We start from the raw sequence: 24,021 nt of genomic DNA, 5'->3' as shown, positions 1-24,021 counted from the left end.
TGTTATTTACTCAACTTTTATTAGTCTAACTGCATGTGTGTGTGATTATTGACCCTTGAGTGACCCGCGTAAACGCGCGTGCGTTCACCGAGACCTCAAAGCATCAAAGTGCTCATTGATCAGCTGGCTATCAGTCCGGGCGTAAACACAGGGTCAGAGGTGGTCAATGTCATCGATACCTTTAACACTTTGTCCGCCTGTTTGTCAATTAGAGTGATCCCCTGAGAATGTCAGCTGTTACTTAATGGACATGCTCTGAACGCACGGTGCGGGTGGTTCCTTCCTGGTGACGATATAAACTTCACAGTTCTGAGATATTATTTTTAGTAGCAACCTTCAAGACATGGACTGATGATCTATTAAGAGTGACTCGAGCTTTAACTGAACTAAAGCGTATAAATATTCTGGATTTCCGAGCATCCGAAGCTTATTGAAAGTTAATCCCAGTGAGACCAGCAGAGAATGGTTTCTCACATGAGCATGTGTGTTGATGTGCTTGTGTTCCTTTCTCACTCAGAGGTCATTCCCGAGCTGTGGTACGAGGGGCGGCTGAAGCGGTACATCTTAAAAAAGTGTGCTGGCTTCCAAAAGCCAATAAGCCAGTCTCACTCTGCTGATCACACGGAGCTCGACAGTGGAACATATTTGACCCTGACAGTGTGTGTGTGTGTGTGTGTGTGTGTGTGTGTGTGTGTGTGTGTGTGTGTGTGTGTGTGTGTGTGTGTTAGTGTGTGAGTGTGTGATCATCTGCTCTTATCCCCAGAACAAGTACAGCACATGCTATTAAAGCATCAGCTCCACAGGTCATGGAAAGTTGCTATATCTCAGATAAGGCTGGAACATTAAGTATTATTATTGCAGCATGGAAGAAATTGCAGTGTGGTTGGCATGGCAATCTCTCCCTATAATTTTAAAGCACTTAGTTCACATTAGAAGTCACTTTCCTTTTTTTCCCGTGGGGATTCTTTTCTCCTGCGTCTAAAAGTACAGTTTGAAAGTGTTGAATGTTTTTTTTTTCCCTTTAACTTTCTTTTACAGACTTTTCAGCGTCTCACAGATACGTTGATGCACCGCCTTTCCGTTAAGGCATTCACATCAGGCTTGTTTGCATTTGGGACTGTTTGCAATGCCCATTATGAGATTGGACAAGCTATTCATTCCAATTACAATTACCCGGGAAAAAAAAATATGTGAAGAAGCGAGCAGGACAAGTGTAAGTGGAATTGATTGTATCCTCACTGCTGGTATCTGCAGCTGCCAATTGATGACCTGGCGTAATTAAAAGGGTCCAGCATCCAGAGAGTTCACATTTTGTGCAGCTGTTTTTTGTGTGTGTGTGCGTATGGACACTTTGCATGCACCGAGACACAGGTAGCTGGTGCTCTTTTGTTTTCCATTAGCTACGATTAAAGGTTTTGTAAAGACGTGTTCGGCAATTTGTTCAGAAGGAGTTTAAGTGCATTGTCACCTTTGATGAATTAGGGTGCATTGCATTTGTGTAGGCGAGTACATTACAGTATGTGCTTCAATACTGAGCGGGGCACTTTCTTCACTTGCTCATTAATAAACGTGCAAAAGAATGTCCTTGGTAACACCTTCAATGTGCGTCCTCGTCTCTGATTTCATTTTAATGTAGGTTAACTAATACACAAGTCTCTTTTTGGTTTGGTTTGTGATGTTTCACTTTTTTCACTTTCACTCTGCTTTTAATTTTGAATTTCATTTGAATATAAAGGTGAGAATAATCTTTGGTCATGTTTGAAGAAAAAAAAGAAAAGTTAAGAAGAAAGGAAGAGAAAACAACAGCAACAGCTTGGAGTTCGACTTCAACCTGAAAAAATAGGAACTTCTGTTAATGTGGGCAGCAGAAAAGAGGAGAAGCAGAAAACGCTCCCACTGCGCTCTGTATGGAGAAGTAAAAAAAAGATGGAGGATTATTTAGGCAGAGACAGGATTGGATGGCTGGCAGACAGAGCAACCGCTCGTGACTGCAGCGGCCCAGGATTCCACGGGCAGTGTTTACCTGGCGCAGGTTTCGGGTGACGCGCACATCGTGCCAGGCGTTGTCGTTGAACTTGCCGTTGACGGGCTCCACGAGGGCCTCGAATGCCCCCGAGCCCAGGTTGATGACCAGCCAAACCGCGCCGCTCTTCAGGGAGAGGTTGACGTAGTCCGCCGACTTGCCGGTGTGCAGCATGAGTCCGTTGCGTTGCAGCGTGCGGAAGGAGAGCGTGATCTCGTCCGTGCTGCTCTGGATGGGCGTCAGGGACAGGTCGTAGCAGAAGAACTCGTTGCCCTTGAAGGTGGCGACCGACTCTTCCTTACCTGGAGAAACAAAACAGAGAAAAGGTGAGCTCAAAATAAATCGTTGTAAATTGCTGACATGGGTTGCATGTTCGGCTCAGGTGCACTGCTTTGTGTCTCAGGCGTGGAGGAAACAATCCTCGTTGCACTGTTCACAGGTTCCCAGTCCATTCACTGTTTGCTGCAAGTCTACAAGCATACACTCCAGAAAATATCCAAGGACAGCCTGCACCTGAACATTTCAAAAGTTTATATTCACACAAGCCCCTCCCAGCATGAGACATGAGGGTGGAGGGTCTGAGGTGGCAGGACCTCATGACCTTCATGATGCTTACAGTTTATCCACTATGGCCGAGGAAGCAGAGTCTCGTGCTGAAATGACAGTGTTTGCCTTGATATCAAAGCTACATATCACTTAAACTCCAGCAGAGGGTGGAACCGTCTCCGTCCTCAGCTTTAGACTTGGTTCCACCCGACAAAGGCCGAGCAGAGTTTTTAAACACTTGAACCAGCTCAGAGGCCAATCACAGCCTACACATGTCCCCTGCTGTGACCTAAAGCCGTCAGCACTCAGGCTTTTAAAGAGACTGTAATTTTATGAAAATATTCACATATGAACATGTATTCTACAAGTTTTTATTATGGGAAGCAAGTCGACTCTCTTTTAGGAATTATAAACTAGTCATTTTACATTTATTGCAAAAAAAAAAAAAAAAGCAATATGAGACCCACATTATAGGTTATTTTCATATTCAAGGCAAAGTACTTCTAAATCTCCTGCAAGACGCCTGAAGGGAAACTTTATTAAAAAGCATTATGAAGCCAGAATTGAGATTTTTAAGGCCTAAAATACCGTCTGTGAGCAGATTAACTTGTAAGCAATAAGACTGCCCTGTTCAACTAAGCGAGAAACTCCTGTGCACACATCCTTTTGGGTCAAATTATTTGGGATAAGAGAGATTAGTTTTGCTTATTGATTACATCAGACCATCACTGATCACTGCTGTTATGCACAGAGAGCATTATTTTTTATCATGGTATCTCCAAGAGTGAATCATCTGACAGGGAATGATGAATTCAATTATTTCTATCAGAGCAAAAGGACACAGCTGGGTAAGGAGAAGATAGAAGGGGGTTTGGAATCAAGCAGAAGACAAAATTACAGGAAGAGTAAGGATGCCAAGAAGAAACAAAGATGATTAAAAGAGCAACTTGGAAAAAGCCAAAGAGGAATGAAAGGTGTTCACAACTCTGCTAATGCACGTCAGTGTGTCTGCAGCACATGGCCTCCTTCCACCGCAGTGAGCTGCAACCACACAGTACCAGTCAAAACAGCCCGTTTGTACAATGGACACATGTCAAACAGCAGCCTAACAGCAGCAGGGGAGGACACGGTGTGCATCTGTCACAAACTGAACAAACACCTGCTGCAGCCGTCACAACAGAGAGTACCACGGCAAAAACTCCCGAGACAGCGACACGTCAATCACACGAGTCAAAGAGCCGAGCCGGTGAGCAAGGATCAACATTTCTATAATCATGTGTTTCTGTTTAGAGTGCAAGGATCTGCTGTTTTAATGGATCCAGAAACAAACTATTCTGATAACTGATTTGTCATCTCAGAACATTTTTTAAGCAATAGAGGTTTCCTGCTTTTCTATTTGATGCAGTGAAGGGACAGTATACGAGGTTAGCCTGTTATCTGTTAGGACAAATACATTTGAAAGACATCACTTCATGCTCTGGGAAATTATTTTGAGCATTTTCATCCGCTTTTTTCTCCACGTCTTAAACCTCAGAAATGTATCAGTTCATTCCATAAATGAGTTGCAGAGACAGGTTGTAAAATAAGATTACACATGATATCATAAAGTCCCAAAGCTGGGTTATTTCATTTTCCTTTATTCTATTGTTTTGCACTTATTGGATGGTACAGCTGAAGAGAGAGAGGGGGGAGAGAGCGCGGGATGTCAGCTAAGGGTCCAGGTCCAGGACTTGAACCCACGGGCATTTCCTTACAAGCTTTTAAGAAAACAGGATTAAAGTCAGAATGTAAAGTATTATTATGTTTGTATGAAATGATTTATCTTGCTCTGATTGTATCTGAAACAAAACACTTCCTTCTGTGAGGCTGTGCGGTGCTTTGCCTCTCATGTCCTGCACACATGCACAGTAGTTGTGTTTTCTGACAAATGATCTCGGCCGTCTGTTTCATTGTTTAATAACTTTAAACACCTCGTCTGACATTTTAAAGAGATCTAATGATGCTGAATAAGAGCAGTCAAAAAGAAAATACAGCTCTGAAAAGTGTCCTGCAATCCATATTTTGTTTCATTGAATTTGAACCGTCCCTTAAATGAATGCTTCTTTTATTTGGGATAATATTGTGGGTGTTTTGTTTTGCTGCTATTGGATAGGACAGCTGAAGGAAGTGTTGGGAGAGAGATGAGGGAAAACATGCAGTGAAGGCACGAGGTCAGATTTGAACCCCGTCTGCTGTTGTTTGGACTACAACCTTCATACAGTACACGGGGCGAGCATCATAACCACCGAGCTATCGGCCTAAATGTATCCCGAGGTATCCTTACATCCCAATGCATCTACTCTTCTACCATGACGCGCTAATTCTTTGGAACATAACTTTGGCTTGCCCCTTGTTCACTTTAAAATGAAGACAAACTTAAGATTGTCAGTTTGTGGGTTCATATAATACAATATGAAATGTGTCATTCAGTCCAGCTCATGGAAAAGTAAAGATACAGACATAACAGCGCTGACAAAGACACAGCTCAGCTCTCCAATAACTCCTCCGGCTAACAGGTGCTACCAACCAACTGGTTTCCAAACACAAACTGTGATCTGAAGTGACACACTCCTCTACCTGTGTACACTTGCCCCTCCTCACCTCTGTCTCCCTGGGGAGCCCAGATTGAGGAATCAGCCTCGGGTAATGAGGTTTACTCGAGAAAAAAAAAAAAAGGAAAGAGAGCGGAGGTGAACCTCACCAAGAGGCTCCTGGACGGGTGGATCATCAAATCTAGTTTATCCTGAAGTTCCATTTCAGCAGAATCACTCCAAGACATCAGCGCGTTTCCCCCGGGGGAGAGAGAGAGCGAGAGAGACAGAGAGAGAGAGAGAGAGAGAGAGGCCGAGGCTGGCCGGAGGGAAGAGGGGAGGTGGTCCGTTTGCAGACAGATTGAAAGTCAAATCTCATGAGCGAGCGACTTCGCCTCCGGAGCGATCGTAGGCCAGGGAAGAGGAGCGGTGATGGATAATGTGTCCGTTTGCTATCTGCACGCTTTCTACTGAGACATGACCATAGATCGATGTGTGGGATGAGTCGTGAGCCAAACTATTTACAATGTTTCATTAATGACAAGAAAAAGAACAAACGGCGTTGAAGGTACACTAAGAGGACAAATGTATAGCAGGCGGGAGACACAGTGTTGTGTTCAGTGTCATTCTGACTGCCGTACATCTCAAACAATCAAGGCAATGATAGAGATCACTTTGAGATAGAAAGCACCAGAGAAGAGAACATTTTACGTGTGTGTGTGTGTGTGTGTGTGTGTGTGTGTGTGGGGGGGGGGGGGGGGGGGGGGGGAGAGATGGCATCCAGACAGAGATAGCTACTTAAAAGAGCATTTTGGCTGGAGTCGAAATCTAGAGCAATCTCGACTGAAGTGTGAATTGTCACCGGAAAAAAAAGCATCAAAGGAGAGAGGAAAAGAGAGGGGGAAAAAAATGGCAAGAGTGGGGGGAAGCAAATCCCCCATGAGCAGCCTCCTGGCGGCGACTGCGATGCTGATGTAGGGAGAACAAAAGCGGATCAAATGGACCACAGCAACCATTTTCAATTATGTATGTGTGTAAAGCAACACAACAACAGTTGTGATCGTTTCCATGAGCTCAGCGTGATGGAGCGGCAACATGCAACGCGGAGGGAAAAGCTGCAAACTAAAAAAAGAAAGGCCCAGAGGAGGAGAGGATCAAGGAGCGAGAGGAGAGCATGAGGGAGGTGGACATCAGACCTTCTTGGTTCAATATTTTAAAAGCAATCTTCATTCATGGCTTTATGAAGCAGTTTTCTGAACCCCCCCTATATGCTCCAGGAAGTGTGTGGTAATTCACAGTGCAGCTCTGGAAGAGCTCTGTCCCCAGGAGGAGGGAGCAGAAGATCGCTTCAGCCTCTGCTTTCAATACCCAACAAACTAATAACGACATGTTCTTTATGTCTGTTTCTGAGAACACTTCAGCTCTGTTGGATATATGATCGTCGCTCTGCATCTGTTCCATCTACTGTACATCTCATGGGGTCGCTCCCATGGCAGCACCGCTGTGATTACATGCGCATACACCCGCGGAGTAGGCTCTTTTCACTCTGATCAAATCTCGGTCTGTGAAGCCCAAGAGCCGACGCTGCTGCAGACAGAGGTAAGACGAGACACGCGAGCACGCGGCACAGATTTAAGTGCTGTCGAGGTCTCAATTAACCTTACAGACGGCCCTGACTGCATTACAGAAATGACTCACTTGAAATTTAGCCACCCGTAACAGCATCTTTATTATTAATTAAATGCAGAGTTCCACTGGTGTTTGATTTCTTTCATCGCCAGACCTTCAGTGACGTGTATTTTGAAGGGTCAAAAATCATACAACCTGCGTCTGGGCTGAGAAATCTAACTCACAATTCCTTTTATGACCAAGCATTTGTAATGTAGAAGGTCTGCACTCACATACACATCCAACTTCAGCAGCATTTCCTGTTGTCCCCTATCACCTGTAAAAGTGCTGATCACCAGCTAAAGAAAACCAAACTCAATAAAAACCTTCTTTCTCTCACCTCAGCTCAGTGAATGTGTACTCATAAAAAAACATCAAATGGTGGGCCACCATTTTGAAGCCTTGAGATGGCAGTTTGGTCGTTGCCATCTTGGTTCAATGGAGTCCTAAGTTTGGAGCCATGGGTTATACACGACATGGATATGACTATAACCTGGAGGATAGACGTTTGCTGTAGTGGCAGCGAGTGACTCAACGGAGGTTATGCTCAAAAGCTTCCTAATGTAAATGGGACCATAATGTAACATGAACATCATGCAGTATAGAGGAAGACCTGGAAACAGGTTTGATCCCACACGCTCACTTGGAAAACATCACGTTTTTTGTCCAGACTTGAAATCAATTGGACTGTTACATTTCTTGCTGGCCGTCAGGAAGGATGCACGCTTAAAGCACTGCTGGAGAGATCTTACTTTCTGGATCAAGAGGATAGGTCACGATTTTTATGCCCGACTGATGCACCAATGGGGATCCAATTAGCCCAATATCTACTATCAGCTCTGCCACAATCACGTGGGACTATCAAACCACTTTCCCAACAGAGCTCGTTTAGCCCTTCATCTAGACATGAGATAGACAGTAAAGTTGTCAACATTTCTGACACTTTCCTACATTATGATTACACTTGTTTTATCAATGAGCTCTGATTTTGATCATTGAAAGTAAGTTGGAGATGTTTTGTTGAAAACAATAAATTACTCTGTCAGTCTTGTGGATGACTTGTATTTTCTCTGCCATGGTAACAGAACAGATGTTTCTGGTATCCAGGTTGACAGTTCTGATATTGACACAAGTGACAGGAGGAGAGGAACAGGATTGTTAACCCTAACACAACACAACACTACAGCTACAAGAGCAAGTATGAACATCAAGGAGTGTTACCCATGTATGACATCGAGCTTCTACAAACAGAAGACTATAAATGACGTTCCATAGAGATTAAAACAGGTGCTTCCACTCTGGAAAAAAACCCCCAAAAAACCAAAACACATCCCAAATGGAGATTAAATACAATTAGAAGAAAGGTTCAGTCTGTGTTTGTCATTACTGCCCTGAAAGTGACACCTTCAACTCGTCTTTGGTGGATATTACAGCAATAAAAGAGCAGTGCAGTATGTGTTATGAAATTGGATTCAGCTGAGACTGAGAGAGAGAGAGAGAGCAGGTTTAATAAGATGAGCTGCATGAATAGCTCCATCCAAACTTGTGTGGTGCATTAGTCAACGCATAATGAACCTTAGCACACTGCTTTTTGGCTGATTGGATTACATATTGGGAGTAATTAGGTAGTTTAAGGGGAAATTACAAAAGAGAGAATGGAACAAGAGGAGATGAATAAGTGTGCTCATGTGCATGTGAAGGGATGCAATATCGAGATGACCACATGCTGGCAAATACACTCGTCACATCGCATTACCTCGCTGTTCTGACACACACACACACACACACACACACACACACGTGCATGTACAGTCACCCTCCATTAAGCTTCCGACGAGCGCCGTCTACCCCGCGGAGAGAGTATCCGGCAGCTTTGGGGAAACGATTCAACACCGAGATGAAAGAGAGCAGTGGGAAATGTACGGGGCATATGAAAGCTCTGATGCCGCGTCGTGAATCAAACGGGCGCCGCTGCGTCCACAGACAGCGGCGAATGACCCGCTTTCACTTTGAGACTTTTCTTCTTTTCTTTTTTGTTTGAGAAAGTCAGCACCACCCCCCTCTCTCTCTCTCTCTCTCTCTCTCTCTCTCTCTCTCTCTCTCTCTCTACCTTTTAGGGTATATTGTCTTCTGGCTGGTTAACCTTTAGGTTCACCTGCTCTCACCACCTGTGCATGTGTCTGTGCAGAAATGGCAAAAGTCCATAAAAGGTGTGACATATACAGTTTAGAAAACTAGGTACATGATTGACCCTTCATAAGTTTACTGCATGACAACAAGAACTGGTCTTTAAATCAGATTATTTTTGTTACAAACTTTTTTGCCATTTAGTGTGCAGTCAAATCAAACACTTAAAGGAAACACTGAAAGGAAACAGTCTGCACTTGTTTCAAGTCATCAAGTCTCTAAAAAACTCCTCAGCTGTATTTAGAGGGAAGCAAACCCCATTTTATGCCGTCCGGTGTCTCGTAGAGGACGAAATTAAAGGGAGTTTCATGTATATTTTCTACATGTTCAGCCTTAGAGATGATTATAGGTAGGCATTTGCCCACCATTCAGTGCGCTGACCTGTGACACGATCCACTTAGCTCTATCTGTCATGTAGATAAGTGAATGGATCTCTGCCTCCAGTCTCTGGCAGAACCATTGACACGAGTCTCAAGTAGAGGAGCAATGTTCTCACCTCCTCTCCACTCCACTCGTCTTCCTCCTCAGCTGGTCATTACTGTATGTATCGATCCATGGACTGATTGCACTCCCTTTAATGAAGGAGCTATCATTTGCTGTCTGCCCATCTCATTTGCTGGAGGCCAAAGTTCTTTGTTGCAATGGCCATTCCTCCCCCACTTAAGAGGTGCTTGTTGAGCTATAGTGAATGTGCTATCAGGCCATTCAGTGTGTTTCTTTTGTTCTGAGTAATGCTGCCAAAAGAGCAAGGGTGAAACTATCACATGACGTACCCACACTGAGCCGTACAGAGGCCTTAGTGTAGGTGAGCCATGATTTTGAACAACTTTTCACTCCTGATAGCTAAGACACTTAATGAAACCTGCAGGTTTGTGAGCCAGTTTCACACAATAAGAATGTTTCTGAACATGTTTTAAAGGGGGCATATGATGAAAAATCCACTTTTTAAGTGTATCTAAACATTTATTTGGGAAATCAGTGCGTCTCCCGAACAACGGAAAAACTCTCCCCTCCCCTGTTATCTCCACCCCCAGCCTAGAGCAAAAGTCTTGCGCAGGTCTCTTCCAATTGTATTCTTGCTAGCGAAGGAGTGATGTCTCCCGAAAAAATCAGGAGGGCTCATTACATTTAAAGAGACACACACACCTACCTACACACACACCTACTACACACACACCTACCTACACACACACACACACACACACACACACACACACACACACACACACACACACACACACACACACACACACACACACACACACACACACACACACACACACACACACACACACACACACACACACACACACACACACACACACACACACACACACACACACACACACACACAGAGCATTCTGAGAGAGCTGGTTTATACAGGGTAAAAAAAATAAAAAAAACCTTCTGGTGCTTGATTTATGTTATATTTTGGTCAAAGCATATATGTTTCATTTAGAGCACATGGGACTGTTGGAAAAGGGGGATAATATGTCCTCTTTCAAGCAGAGTTTCAATAGTAACCTCTGCTGCAGAGTATAGGTGTAGGATAGTAGGAGTACCTGAGGCAGAGAGGAGTGTAGGCAGGCTGCCTTTAAGAAAGAGAATCTGCATAATCAATTGGATGGAATAAAATAAAAATGCTGATATGATGATCAGCATTAAACATTGACTAGCTGAACTTCAGCTACAGTGATTGAAAAAAAAGAAAAGCCTTGATGAATTTCTTTTGACATTGCACTGTGGACATGTACAACGTGCATTCATTTTTCCATTCAAACCCTCAACTTGACTTTATTAGTAAGATGTGTGCAGAGACATTATTTTAACCCATGACTAAGTGTGCAGGTGAAGGACGTGCATTTTAAGAGGTTATTGGCGTAAAGCACTTGATTAGATTCTTTTTGCTCCTCCATCTTTAAACGTAGCTTCAGGTCATATTTTAAGTGAGCACGGTTCGTTTTAATTTAATCCCTCATGCCGTGGCTTTGATTGACAGCGTTTGAAGGTCGCTGGAGCAGCGTGCAGGTGGCAAAGAAAATAGAGTTAAATCTTTCCATAGAGTGAGAGAAGAAAGACGTGAATACTAAATCAGTTCTTTACAGGAAGTGGGTACTGTAGGAAGGGTTACATAACACTGACACTGAAAACAAGGTGTGTCTCAAGTTGTGCTCTGTCAGCAGTCTTTGTTCAGGGTCTATGTGAGGCTGACGTTTGACCTTCCTGACACTCCCAGTAACTGTCATTATTTAGAAAAAGTTACATGGAGCATGTTTACAAGACTTTCCCTGTCCTCTCTTTCTCACATGGCTTGTTCTTGGGGATATTTCAATGTTATACATAGTAGGACAAAACTGTTGCCTTTTCTTGTCTGTCACCTTGGTAACAGTTCATACTGCAACTGGAATATTCAACACCATGACAGGAGGCGAGTGACTGAAATCTAACTTTCCCTTTCTTTCTGATCTGCATTTCCTTTCTGATTATCCTCATTCACTTGTTCAGTACTTTCTTCTCTCTCCCACTGTGGGTCTTTGGCAGGTGACTATTATCACAGTGGAGTTGCGTTCAGTCTCCAGGCTCATCTGGGACACGAAGAAAATGTCAAGCAAAGTGACACTAACAACAGGCTCATGTGCCCCTGAATGGTGGGCTTCTTAGCCAATGGGGAGCTGAATGCTCGACAGGCCAAGTACATAATAAGCACTATTAGCTTCAGCTGGAACATGCCCTACACTTAAACAATGCAAACTCCACTGCCATTAAGAACCACTCACTGTACCCATCATCTTGTACCATTATTATAATATCACTACTTCTCACTAAGGCCGAGGTAACCTTAATGCAGTTTCTCTTTTTTTTTTTTTAATTAGACTTAAAAACCTATCGATCAATACAAATATCAACATGGTTCTTTGCATTTTGGATGCAGGAAGAATGACATTGAGATTCAGGTTTTAAGAAAAGGTTATACAATAAAACATGGCACTTGTATGTAAGGGATATTGTAGCAGTCAGCGTACTGCATTACACAGCATATTATGTATGTCATAGCATTACATTGCTCATAGCTGTTTATTAGACTTTTTTTGCTATTGATGCTGTTGATATTTCCAGCTTTCAGTTTCTGTGATTTATCTTTCACAGCAGGCCACTTTTCATCTTTTCCTGCTGTTTATTTCCTTCATGAATCTCCACAGTAAACATCCAGACCTGTCTCTATGGATTGATGTGATTACGGTTCATCCGCAAAGTGGTCTGCTCTTCATTACAACGGTATGTTCTTCATGATCATGATATGGCAACAAGGACGACTAGACGTTTGCCATGCGTAATTGGCCACGTACAATCATCAGTGGCAATTCTAGAGTCTGTTGGGTCACAAGGCATAAATTCTTTGAAGGCCCGTCTACCCATGGCCCGACAATCATGTTGATTAAAATCAGCTGGACAATGACCTCAGCCCAGAAATAAATACTACTATCAAGTCACAAAAAGTAGTTTCTGTATTTATTTTTATGAGATACAAATCAAGCTTTCTTCAGATTAGGTTATTCCACCATGAGAATTGGGCCCAATGTTTTTTTTTATTTGTTAAGTCAAGAAACAGGATTTGCTTCCAAGATAACAGTTTCACATAGATGGCTGGTAAGTCTCTGCTACAATGATTTGGGTAATGTCTGTATACTTTTACCTCAGCAACATGAAAGAAGCCATGTGAAACACAGCTATAGATTTAGTTCATCCTATGGCTCCAGTGAGCGTTGGTCCGACTTGGCTCATTAACTCGATATTGAACTGTGTGAAGATATTTCAGGGGACACATATTCGTTTGAATATCTGCCTTAAATAGAAAATAGAAATCACAAAGGCATTAAATCTCAGAGTGTATTCTGTAGATGAGACTTCTTCAAGAAAATGATTACATTTTTATTGAATTGTTAACTGACTGCCTGAAGAGAATCATACATCAGGTTTAATGAGATGCAGAGGCTTCCACAATGTTTTCCAGACTATTTTCAATAAAGCAAAGAGAAAATGGAAAACAAAAAGGGCTGGTTACTTAAAAGGGTTATGTGATGTTGTTTTAATTGTATAAGAATCTTTGAAAAATAGCCTGAAGAATCATCCATTGTCAAATGTTTCCCTTAATAATGTAATATCATGAAGTAGTGTAGAATATTAGGTTGTATTTGTCTCTTCTTTTTATTCAAAAAAAGAAAGTCTTCAGGGTTGCTTATTTATTGCTGAGCTGTATTTGACAGCATACAGGCGGAGAGGGAGGCCCTTATCCTTATTTTACTCCCCTCCAGTGATGCCTTTGAAATGTTAATACAGAAGAGACAATTATTCAGTTCCCAGTAGTGATACCTCCTATATTGTCATATATTCCAACAAACACTACTACTGGCCTTCCTCAGAATAAATCACATGGTTAGCAGGAACACCTGCGTCAAACAAACTATAAAAAGATGACCAAATAACCAGAGGGACTTTTTGGACCCAAGTGGTTTCAACTGGACTCTGACTTCTGCAGGAGTCTTATGAACTGATGTAGACAATCACAAAATAATGGTATTTATTAACCATACTCTTATTTACTTTAACTATGAACATTTGAGGAATCAGAAGTGATTATATCATGTGTATAATGAGTTACAAAACAGAGTGGAAACATTTAAATCCTCCTGATTTCTTTGGGGCTCAAAAAGGAGATTTCTGTCGAAAGCCACAATTTAAAGCAGTGACAAAATGAAATGTGCCACATTGAAAGGCAAAGAAAGCCACAAATAACGAGCCACACTCAGAGCAATTTAGAGTCACCAATTAACCTGACGAGCATGTCTTTAGACGGGGAGCCGGAGCACCCATGCATGCAGGAGAACCTGCAAACTGCACACGTGAAGGCCCCGGAGAGTTTAACTGGGAACCTTCTTGCTGTGAGGCAACAACACAAACCACTGCACACCAGCAGAAACATATTCTTGCCAATTATTCATCAGGAATTTCATTAATTTCAACAACTTGTGTCTATAAACTGTTGATAGTGCAAAATGAAGGTAATTCCATTTGTATGGGGAAAAGGTTTCACTTGTTGTTTATGTCATGCTTGTTTATCTAGCTTCTGTTTTAGGGTAAAATGCAAAGGAAATAGTGTACACCTCCCATGCATTATGTCTGGAAAGTTAATCACTGGCAGGTCAAAAAAGAAGAAGTAAGAGACCTCAGAGGGCACAGAGGTCGCATGTGACTGAAGTCCTCCAAACATTACTTTTAACAATGCAGACACTACAGTGCACTGAAAACTCCTAATTGGGAGAAAAAATGGCAGTAACACAATTGTGACCATGAAGAAGATGCAAAGGGAAGACTGACAGCTTTGGGAGGAAACTCATACACACAGGGGACAAAAAAAGGACCTAAGTGTGGGTCAAATTTGAGTAAATGCCAATGTCGAGAGAGCCAATAACCAATCCAGCATGTTGAGCCACTAATAAGGCATTCTGTCAGCTGAGGAAGAGTTTTAATGAGCGAAACTTGTTGCTAAAGGCGTTTGACCTGTTGAACCTGTATTGGAAAAAAAACGTTGTAACTGCCCACAGAGGAGCTGTGCTACATGGCTGTTTGCAGACGGGCAGAGAGTTTGGTCTGAGGCAAGGAAATGAGGAAACAGCATCATGTATCCGACAACTTTTAAACTACTTAACAAATAAGGATGACATGTCAAAACTACATCGCAGCAAATATCCGGGGCATCCTGAAAGCCTTTTTCGACAACATACTTTGTCAGCCTGCTAGCAGCGTATCCCTCTCTGACACCAATGGAATCCTAATGAAGTCCACAAGTTAAAAAAAAAAGTGAATGCTGCCCAAAGTCAGTATATGTAGGTGGAAATGAATATACATGGACTACGTAGACAGCTTTGCAAAAATTGTGAAATGTGTGTTGTTGTTGTTTTTTTTACTTTTAGAAGTGATCAGAGGCGCTGCTTGTCAACAGGCAAGGCAGGTAATTGTTTGGGGCCCCAGACCAGTAGGGAGGCCCCTGAGGGATCACAAACTTAAACTGATGCTGTTGGCAAAAATATGCAAATCTTGCATTGACAGTAGGAAACCTCTCGAAGGGGTCTCATTTGACATGACTCACTCTCGTTGCAGAAGAGGAATGATCTGTGTATAGGAGGAGAAAAAGTAAGGTGAAAAAAGAGGAGTAAGCGGTGGGACACTTGCAGACATAATGGTGATGAACACTGGTCGGAGGGGACCCCCCCCCCCCCCCCCCCCCCCCACATTGATTCGTGATTTAGGCCTCAAGAGACTCTAGAAGCTTCACTGAAGGGGATCAATTTTTCAGCTGATATTTGAAGGTGAAAGTGAATCTTCCTTATAAGCATGTATGGAGTGTAGTCCTCTTATTGATTAGAAAACTCATGGGCTAAACAGCCAACTTTACTTCTGCAGATGTGTGGAATTATAAATGTAAAAACATGACTCAGCCCATCAGATACCTGTGAAGAAACTGCTTCTCCATGTTGAATTGTGTTTTTATGACTTGACTTTGCCTACTCATAGCAAAACAACAAAGTGCACAAATACATTATTTCATTACATGTTTGATGGTTAATCTCATATGACTAAGCTAATATCGGTCATCTAAAATACAGGAAAAGTCAAAACGATGGAACAATTATAATTCTGGGTAAAGATTAAAACTCCCAACATCCCTCCTTTGTCAAAAAAATAAATAAAAGTTTCCTCTGTCAAAATAAAGTTCATATCAAACAATAGAAACACCAACATTAGTTATTTACAAAGAGTTGGCTTTTGACGATAACATGCTGCTTTGTGTGATTGAGGAGCACCACGCTTACTTCTCCTTTTTCCTGTTTCGTTTTCTCTCCTATGCACGGGTCATTGCTCCTCATTTGCATTTGTTTACTTTCAGTGTGTAACTTTGATTATCACAGCAGTAATGCATGCTGGGTAACCAGTGGTGATTCTACAGTCTCTTGGGGCCCAAGGCTAAAATCCTTTGGGGACCCCTCCAACGAGCCTTTATCACCGTCATGTCTGCTAGTGTCATGACAATTACTCGACGGATAATTATTCTTCAATTTGATTTGTTGACTTCACTGTCAACTTTGGTTTTCACAGCAATAAAGCATGCAACTCGAAGCCGGGCAATGAGAGTGATTGCTGTCAGATGGGGCGCCCTTAGGGAGGTTTTCTACTGTCATTGCTAAATTTGAGCCACTGCCTTGGAAGAGCCATCAGGAACCCCTCACTGGTCTTGTGCCCAAAGCAGTTACCTGCCATGGCTGTGGACAAACAGCTCCCGTTTTTGTGACAGTCACAGGATCAGGCCCTTCACAGCGACAGTCACGTTAAAAAAACAAACACTATTCTAAATGTAGTCAGATCCCTTAACTCCATAAAATACAGTCGAGTCCATGACAGAACAGTGTGCTAATTTGTGCAGCAGACTTGCAGCCCGTGGTACAGGGCGGTTGAGAATAACTGTCAATGACTTGGTGAAACTGGCAGTTTGCAAAGCACCAATTACTCATCCTCCCAAACAGACAGATTGCACACCTGATGCGGCTTTGTAAGCTGTTGGTTCTGAATTATTGAGTGTGTTTGTAGTGGGGAGGGCTGTGCTGCACTTTAATCTCTTTACCTTCACTGACGTTACAGCGGCTTCTTCAACACGAGGGCATGTTACGCAATGCTCTGATATCTTAAATAACTACGTTAGCATATGCATGAGTGCTGTGAAACCAAACATCTCCCTCAAACAGATCGTTTAATTGGGTTTTTTTTCAGTCTACTGAACAGCCCTCGTTGGCGTAATTTAATGAATGTAACCTCCTCCTACGTTCACCTCCCGAACTCGACCCTAATATTCTGTCAGTGTTGAAGAGTGCCACTCTGATAGGCTGCTCAGTAACTCCTCTACTGCAGACTTTGATTGAGGCCCGGACAACATGTGTTTGTTTTGATGCTGAGATACTGCCTCTGCCAGCACAAAGCTCTTACAGCTCACCCTGCAGCAAGGTTCAATATATTAGGCCGCTGTAATCGCTCTGAAACAAGCCCACTGGGAGTATTTTTCATGATTAACATTCTGCCGCCGGTTTATTCCCTGACTTCATTTAAAGTAGATGACCCCATCCTCATTGATCTATCGAAACATTAAATGATCAAACCCAGACGCAACAACTCTTAAATGAGTGCGGTTTCTTCTCTTGACTACGCAACAATACACACTAACACTTCAGACTGGTCTCTATGAGGGTAGCAAATCAAAGTGTTCAGACTTCAAGGACAGATCTATGAGTCTGTTTCAGGTGATTGCTGAGTTACTTAAATACTTCAAGTACATTTACATTATTTAATGGTTTAATTGATGGTTTACAAACACGTGTGTTATACACTGGACCAGGGGCGATTCATGGTCAGAACTTTAGTGGTGCTTCGATCCTGAACAGATGGTGACATCTACTTCTCTTTAAGTGTTTAAGGCTCACGCAAAAGATGAATATCTCTTAACACCATCACATACGTTTTCATACATTCAATTTTATGAAGTACAATCATACTGAGTAACATGTTTTACTGGAAAAAAAAAAAAAGAATAAAAAAGACTTGTACATCGCCCGGTGTGTGCTGGATGCAATAACATTATGAGTAAGTAAGCAGACCAAGATACGCACTCCAAGAAGCTCCCGTTTGAAGGATTCATTCAGTAATGTTTTGAACAAACATGCTCTTCCTTTTTTTTTTTTTTAAATGAAATATTCTGTTTAAGCATATTGCATTTTGCATGTTATTGTCATTATCATAGAGTTTCTTGCATCATTCTTATTTTCACCTTTATCACCCGGCCTGCCATAGATCAGCTGTACCAAAGGTGAAAGGACATTTTTATTGATTTATTTCATTTATTTAATTTTTTTACAGCGACAATGCATATAAAAAAAACACTCACACTGAGTTAGCATTTAGTTCATTTTCATCTGTTGTCCCTAGCCAAAACTAATTCAAACATTGCTAAAAGCTACTAATAGAAATACCATGGCAGTAGATAAGTAGTTACAAGTGAAAACAAATAAGTCATGTTTATACAATTTTGATGGATGAATTACTCATGCAATACAACACAAAAAAGTGGTGATTATTATTAGTAATACTATCCCATTTCAAAAGTCAGGTGGGCCACCTGTTGCTCCAGGGGTGCTGGGAGAAAACGATGCTTCTCCAGTCACCTGTGCACTGGATCTCTGTACATGTTAATGGACTCAAATAGTGTATTTTAACAGAAGTCATGTTTGCATTAGTTCATCTGCAAAGCATTTTTATTCACACTTGTGCAGTGTCAGTCATGTAAAGTCTGATGACACGCACACACGCATGCACGCACACGCACACACGCACACGCACACACACACACACACACACACACACACACACACACACACACAGAAATAACAACAGTGAACTTGCATCAGCTCCTGTGCACACTTTAGCAAACAACACACGCAGCTCTTCTTAATCAACACACGAGTTGTGTTGTTAGCTGACGCTACACTGGCTATTGACAGTGAACTAGCAGTACGGGAGATGGGCTGTTTGTCTAATAACCAAGGCTGCATTTCAATTTCACAACTGACTGAACAGCCTGCTTAGCCCCACAAGACTGATATGACACCAGGCTTAGCAAGAGGCTTTATTTGTTTGAGGCTGTGCTGCTACCGAGGACGATAATGGCAAGAAGTCACACATTAACCTCCTGCTCGGCAGTGATGACTCAGTTTGAGCCAACCTTGATACAGGTTGAACTAAGCCCCCCTCCCCCCCCAAAAAAAGAGCTCCCCCGTGCTTGGTCCCATGAGGGGCCCATTACATTAGTGGAGCTTGAATGTGACTTTCCCTCCATACACCTCCCTGTAGGCCCAGCCTGTGACATACACACAGACAGCACTCTGTGTCTGGTCTAATTAAAGACACTAATTCACTGCCTCACTGTGCCTCAGCGTGCCTCAGCCTCCACATATCTTCTATTTTATTACAGATTTTTAACCATCTATGGAAGACATGTTTTTTATATAAGAAACTGAAATGTTAATGGTTTGGGAAAAACAACATATCACATTATATCATGATTCTTTGCGTCTAATTTTATGTCGATACACAGACTGAGGAGTCCATCTGTTTAAAAGCAGTTGTTATGGTGAGAAGTTCAAATAATAGACACCCCTAATTAAAGAAAGGCCATAAAATGCTGTAGGGCTGCACAATACACATCAATTATTTTGCAATATGAACATTTGCAATAAGCACATCTCAGAAGTACGGCAAGCTACTTCATCGAAACTGACATTCAGAGCCTCTCATCTAATCAATATGTGCTGATAATTCTGTATATACTGTTTATGTTGACATGTGCTTTTCTGCTGTGGCTTATATTACACAGAGCTAGTGAAGCATATTGTAACAAACCTAAAAGGTGTCAATATTTGTACATTTGCCCGTCTGAATGGAGGCTTCAGGGCCGAGCTTTCACACCATGTCGATGCAGTTGGATGAAACTCAAACAAGATCCCAGGTTCCCTCACATTACCAATCTATTGCAAACACACCATGAAGCAGGCAGACTGGAAACTGTGATTCATAGTTTAAGAGCGCTCTTTAATATTTGGGCATTAATGAACCTCACATACTTTCTCCAAATGTCGAGCTACAAAACATTTGATGGGAAAGTGATGAAGTATCATGATAAATCAACAGACTCCTGCTACTTCCCGTTCATTGCTTTGACTGAAAAAAGAACTCTGTGACCAAAGATTCGAGCTGTGGCATCACAGGGAATTTCAGATCAGAGTCGGTCTGAACCCACATAGCGAGTAAATACCCATCAGGTGTTTGCATAGCATGCAACATTCACCGAGATGTGTTCTCTGCAGAAATGTTTGGCTCAGGTTTCCGAGCCTGCGAGTACAGAAGAGGATTGAGCCTGTGGAGGAGCAAGACCTCTTCTATCACTCGCTCCCAATCTGTGTGTACAAGCTCCTCACGTGGCTGCTGCTGCTGCTGCTGCTGCTGCTGCTGACACAGAAAACCGGAGCAGCAAAGGCAGCAGAAAGATCACATCCTGCATGATTCTTTTTTCCTTATTTATCATTCTCAGAAAAGAAACACGCAAACACCTCGAGAGACATGGGACAGCTGTTTTCACAAAATAAAAAAGCTTCTCTCTTACGGACTTGCTTTTCGTATGCACTGAGGGTCATGTTCCCTGTCTCAGCATCCTCTCTTTTCTTGCATCGCTGCTGTTCTCCCCCCCTCCCACCCCCCATCCCTCTCTTCTCCCCAGTGGTCATCATTTGCCTCGGATTTAAGGACACACACACATCCTCTGAAGGCAGTAAGTTAATTAGACATTGGGCCCTATCTATCCCCCTCATTCCCTGTCTCTATCTGTAGGCTTAGAGTATTGCTGCTTCAGTGAAACCAGACACACACACACACACATCCAGATATACTTCCTGTGTGCAGTAGTGTGGGCACTCACTCAGCTAGCGTATGTGGGTGTTTTCAGTCTGTGAGTGTGTGTATGTGTGCTGCAGTGTGTGTACGTTTCCCACAGGCCTGTGGGTATTTAGAGAGATTGTCGAGTTTCTATCGAAGCGTACAATCCGCAAACAGAAGACTCCTTCTCGCCCGCTTTGCATTGACAACGGCGCGTCGCGTTCCGCCCTTTTTTCCTCTTAATATGATGGCAGCCTCATCACAGCCTTGTCAAATGCAGGAGACGTGACTCTGCTGTGACTCCTGTGTCAATGTCACTACTCTTTACGCCGCAGACATCTGAAGGGTTCCCCGAGGCTCAGCTAGCTAACCTTGAATGAGGAACTAAAAAGATAAGGTACGTTCGACACCGCGGGCTGGATTGTGACAACTCCAGCCGTTGTTCAAAGTGAAGAGACAGTGACAGTCCATTGCGGTGTTGTGTTTATTCATGTGATATTTATGGGAAACAACAAAAGTGTGGTCACAGTTTGTACTTCTCTCAAAGCATCCTTTTTTCTAACAGCAGAATTTCCCGTTCCAGAGTTAAGAAATGATTTTTTTGGAAAGTTATTAATTTTAAGAACAACATTAAAGGCAGGGTTGGTAATTTTCAGCTTGTGCATGCATGGCGTAGAGAGGCTTGATTAGCTTATAAAACACGTACCGAGTGCACGTACTGGTCGAAGTTTTTACATGTTTACAGCTGCTACAGATGATGGATTTTATTTGTTTGTTTTTCTGTTTTTTTACTGTCAGGACCTAAAGACTATTTCAACCAAAATCTTAAAAAGTGTATCTGCAGAAAATGACCAACCCTGCCTTTAATAGCGCTTTCACACTTGCAGAAATCTCCTGAAAAACTTGGTCTCACATCACCCGGAGTTTCTCCTGCCAGACGCTTCGCATATATTCCGCAGCAGGTCCGAGTGAGCTGATGTGAGAACGCTGCTGGATATTCTCCGGAGAATTCAGCCTGAGCCAATCAGGGGGGGGGGTGGTGTTTATGTACCATGACTGCTACATGCTGCATAGACTGTATACACACGACCCCTACGATCTCTGTACACATAATTTAACATCTGCTTTACGTTTTATGTTCGCCCGTATGTTCTTCTCCGCTCCTCTGTTGATGGTGCGATTCCATTAAACTACACTTAGGATTAATATACAGGTAAGGTAACTGTCATTAGCGTGTTGCTTTGTCTGCGACTTCTGGTTGTTTAGTTTTTTTACCATCAGATCAGGAGAATATCCTCCCTGGGGACAAATAAAGTTTTTTCAATTTGAATTAAAAAATGTTGTTGGTTGCAGATAGCCAGGGGTCAGTCATAGCGCAGGAAATAAGAAAATAATGTGTGCATAATTATCTCATGACAGAAAAAAAGGTTTTCTACAGGGCTACTTCTAATTGCTCAATCTCGGAACCACTTCAGATTGCATGCATTTTGCCGAGAGGCGCGCGTAGAGCACCGCCACCAAGTCAGCCCGAGGCAGGAGAGAGAAAAAAAGAGACGCAATGATTGAAAGCCCATCTGACCAATCAGCGGTCAGACTGGCCGGCAGGCAGAGAGAGAGAGATGACTTCCAAACATCAATACGATTCGGGAGCTAGCAAAAGAAAGAAAAAGTCCAAACAAGAAGAGGCTCGTGCTTCACTTGAAGGTGGGTATGTTGTTGAAATAATAAAGAAAAAACTTTGTGGCATATAAACATGAACTGCTGGCATGTCTGCTCGTGCTAATCATGAGACAGAACAGATGATAATTGTATTGAGATGTGGACTGGAGATTACATTGTTACATTTATTTAATGTCTTGTTAACTGAATATATTCAGCTTTATTGAAAAAAAAAGGAGTTTTTAATCGACCAGTTGGTGGTCATATGTTGGCTCAGGTTTATAGCCTATCAATCTATGCTTTTATTGTTCCACTGTTGATAGAGGCTGTTCATTTGATTCGTTAGTAATTGTAATTTTTTATTACTATTATGTTATTGGAAGGGGGGCCCCAAAATAAAATCCTGCTTAGGACCCCCATTTGGCCAGGGGCAGCCCTGATGACATCAGATAAGAAATAACCAATCACAGGATAGCATGGTGGGAGAAGGCAGATCTCTTGTGTGGGAAAAAAATGAAACTTGAAAGTGTTTTGTGGTTGGAGAAGTATAAAGAAAATCTTTAGACGCGCACGGGCCTAACCTCAGTGCTCTGCTGGTTTTTAAAGAGTGTCATGGATCATCCAGGAGAAGAGCCCTTTTTGTCTGAGAGGAACATCTACGTTTGCCGGGGCTGAAACTTTCTCGAAAGGGCAAAGTGGCCCCTGAAGTCATTCAACTCTTGGATCCAAAAAGACTGGATAGCAATCGTTTTCACTTGGGTGTGAGGAGCCAAATAATTTGACATATGGATGGATGACACACTGCGGTAGGAACTACAAATGAAAAGAAGTCAAGCACAAACAACAGGTGATGGGAGAAGAGGCAGTGTCATGATGTCAGGAATGAGGAGCTAAGGAGGAGGAGGGCGATGAATACAGCATGAGAAGGAGATTTTTTTCCCTATTTTTTTTTTTTTTTGGAGACCTAGATTTCATAAAGAGAGCTGTACATGAACATGTACATCTCCCCTTCTCAATATTTCCCCCTAAAACCAAACTCCCAGCATCAATAATAGAGGAGTGATGTTTCCATCATGGCCCCCCTTACACCTCCTGCTTCGCCCGTCATTCATACATCATTAATATTTCAGGACTAAGAATCCCTATCTCCCTGGTTCTCCGCCTACTCTTCTTCCTCTTCCTCTCTCTTCTTTGCTCACACAGCACAAAGTGATCCAAAGCAGCTCCGACACCAATAATTAAAGAGTTATTGAAATTAGCATCGACTGGCCATCTTGTTGCTGCCGAGTGCCAGCAAAGATTCTCGCTCCGCTTTGATTGCCTAAGCTTTCTCTTTATTCTATTAAACTCTGCTCTCGCAATTGACACAGTCACAAAGATAAACACACACCTACACACACGCACACGCACGCACGCATGCACACACACACACACACACACGAACACTCATAAAGCTTCCTCAGCTAACAATGGAGTAGCACATGGTCCAAAAAATTTTAAATAAACCTGTTTGGGAATTCTATATGGTGCATCTTAGTAATAAAAGATTAATAGTAGAGAACACTATGTACAATTTTTAAAAATAATAGGCTGCTTGGATTCAGTTCTTGTTTTGTAGTAGGCCGCTACAAGCCTGGCACAAATACAAAATAAATGTGTGCAGCTTTTTGCAGCTGAACAAATAAAGAGAAACTTCCATGTAACATGACATCGTCCACACCTGCCCACTCTCTCTGGCATGCAAGTATCTCTTTACGGTTTCTTCTATCTCCATATTCACAAGACTTGTCAGCACTGGTTATGTGTCAGATCCTGCAGTAAGTCCTGTACACAACATTT

The 24,021-nt window shown here is 42.4% G+C and overlaps 1 protein-coding gene across 8 annotated transcripts in view; it reads right to left on the bottom strand.

The window, feature by feature from the left end:
• Window positions 1–24,021, bottom strand: part of nrxn2b (neurexin 2b) — a 730,611-nt gene that overhangs the window by 430,460 nt on the left and 276,130 nt on the right. For all 8 annotated transcript variants that reach the window (XM_079370956.1, XM_079370955.1, XM_079370953.1 and 5 more), the window contains one exon: window positions 2,024–2,325. In XM_079370956.1, coding sequence (XP_079227082.1) covers window positions 2,024–2,325 — 302 coding nt within the window. The remainder of the gene's footprint in view (window positions 1–2,023; window positions 2,326–24,021) is intronic.

This window comes from Symphodus melops (genome assembly GCF_947650265.1).
Source record: "Symphodus melops genome assembly, chromosome: 20".
Classification (NCBI taxonomy): Eukaryota; Metazoa; Chordata; class Actinopteri; order Labriformes; family Labridae; genus Symphodus; species Symphodus melops.
The sequence above is the reverse complement of the archived record's forward strand: the minus strand, read 5'-3'. Positions and strand labels throughout refer to the sequence as shown.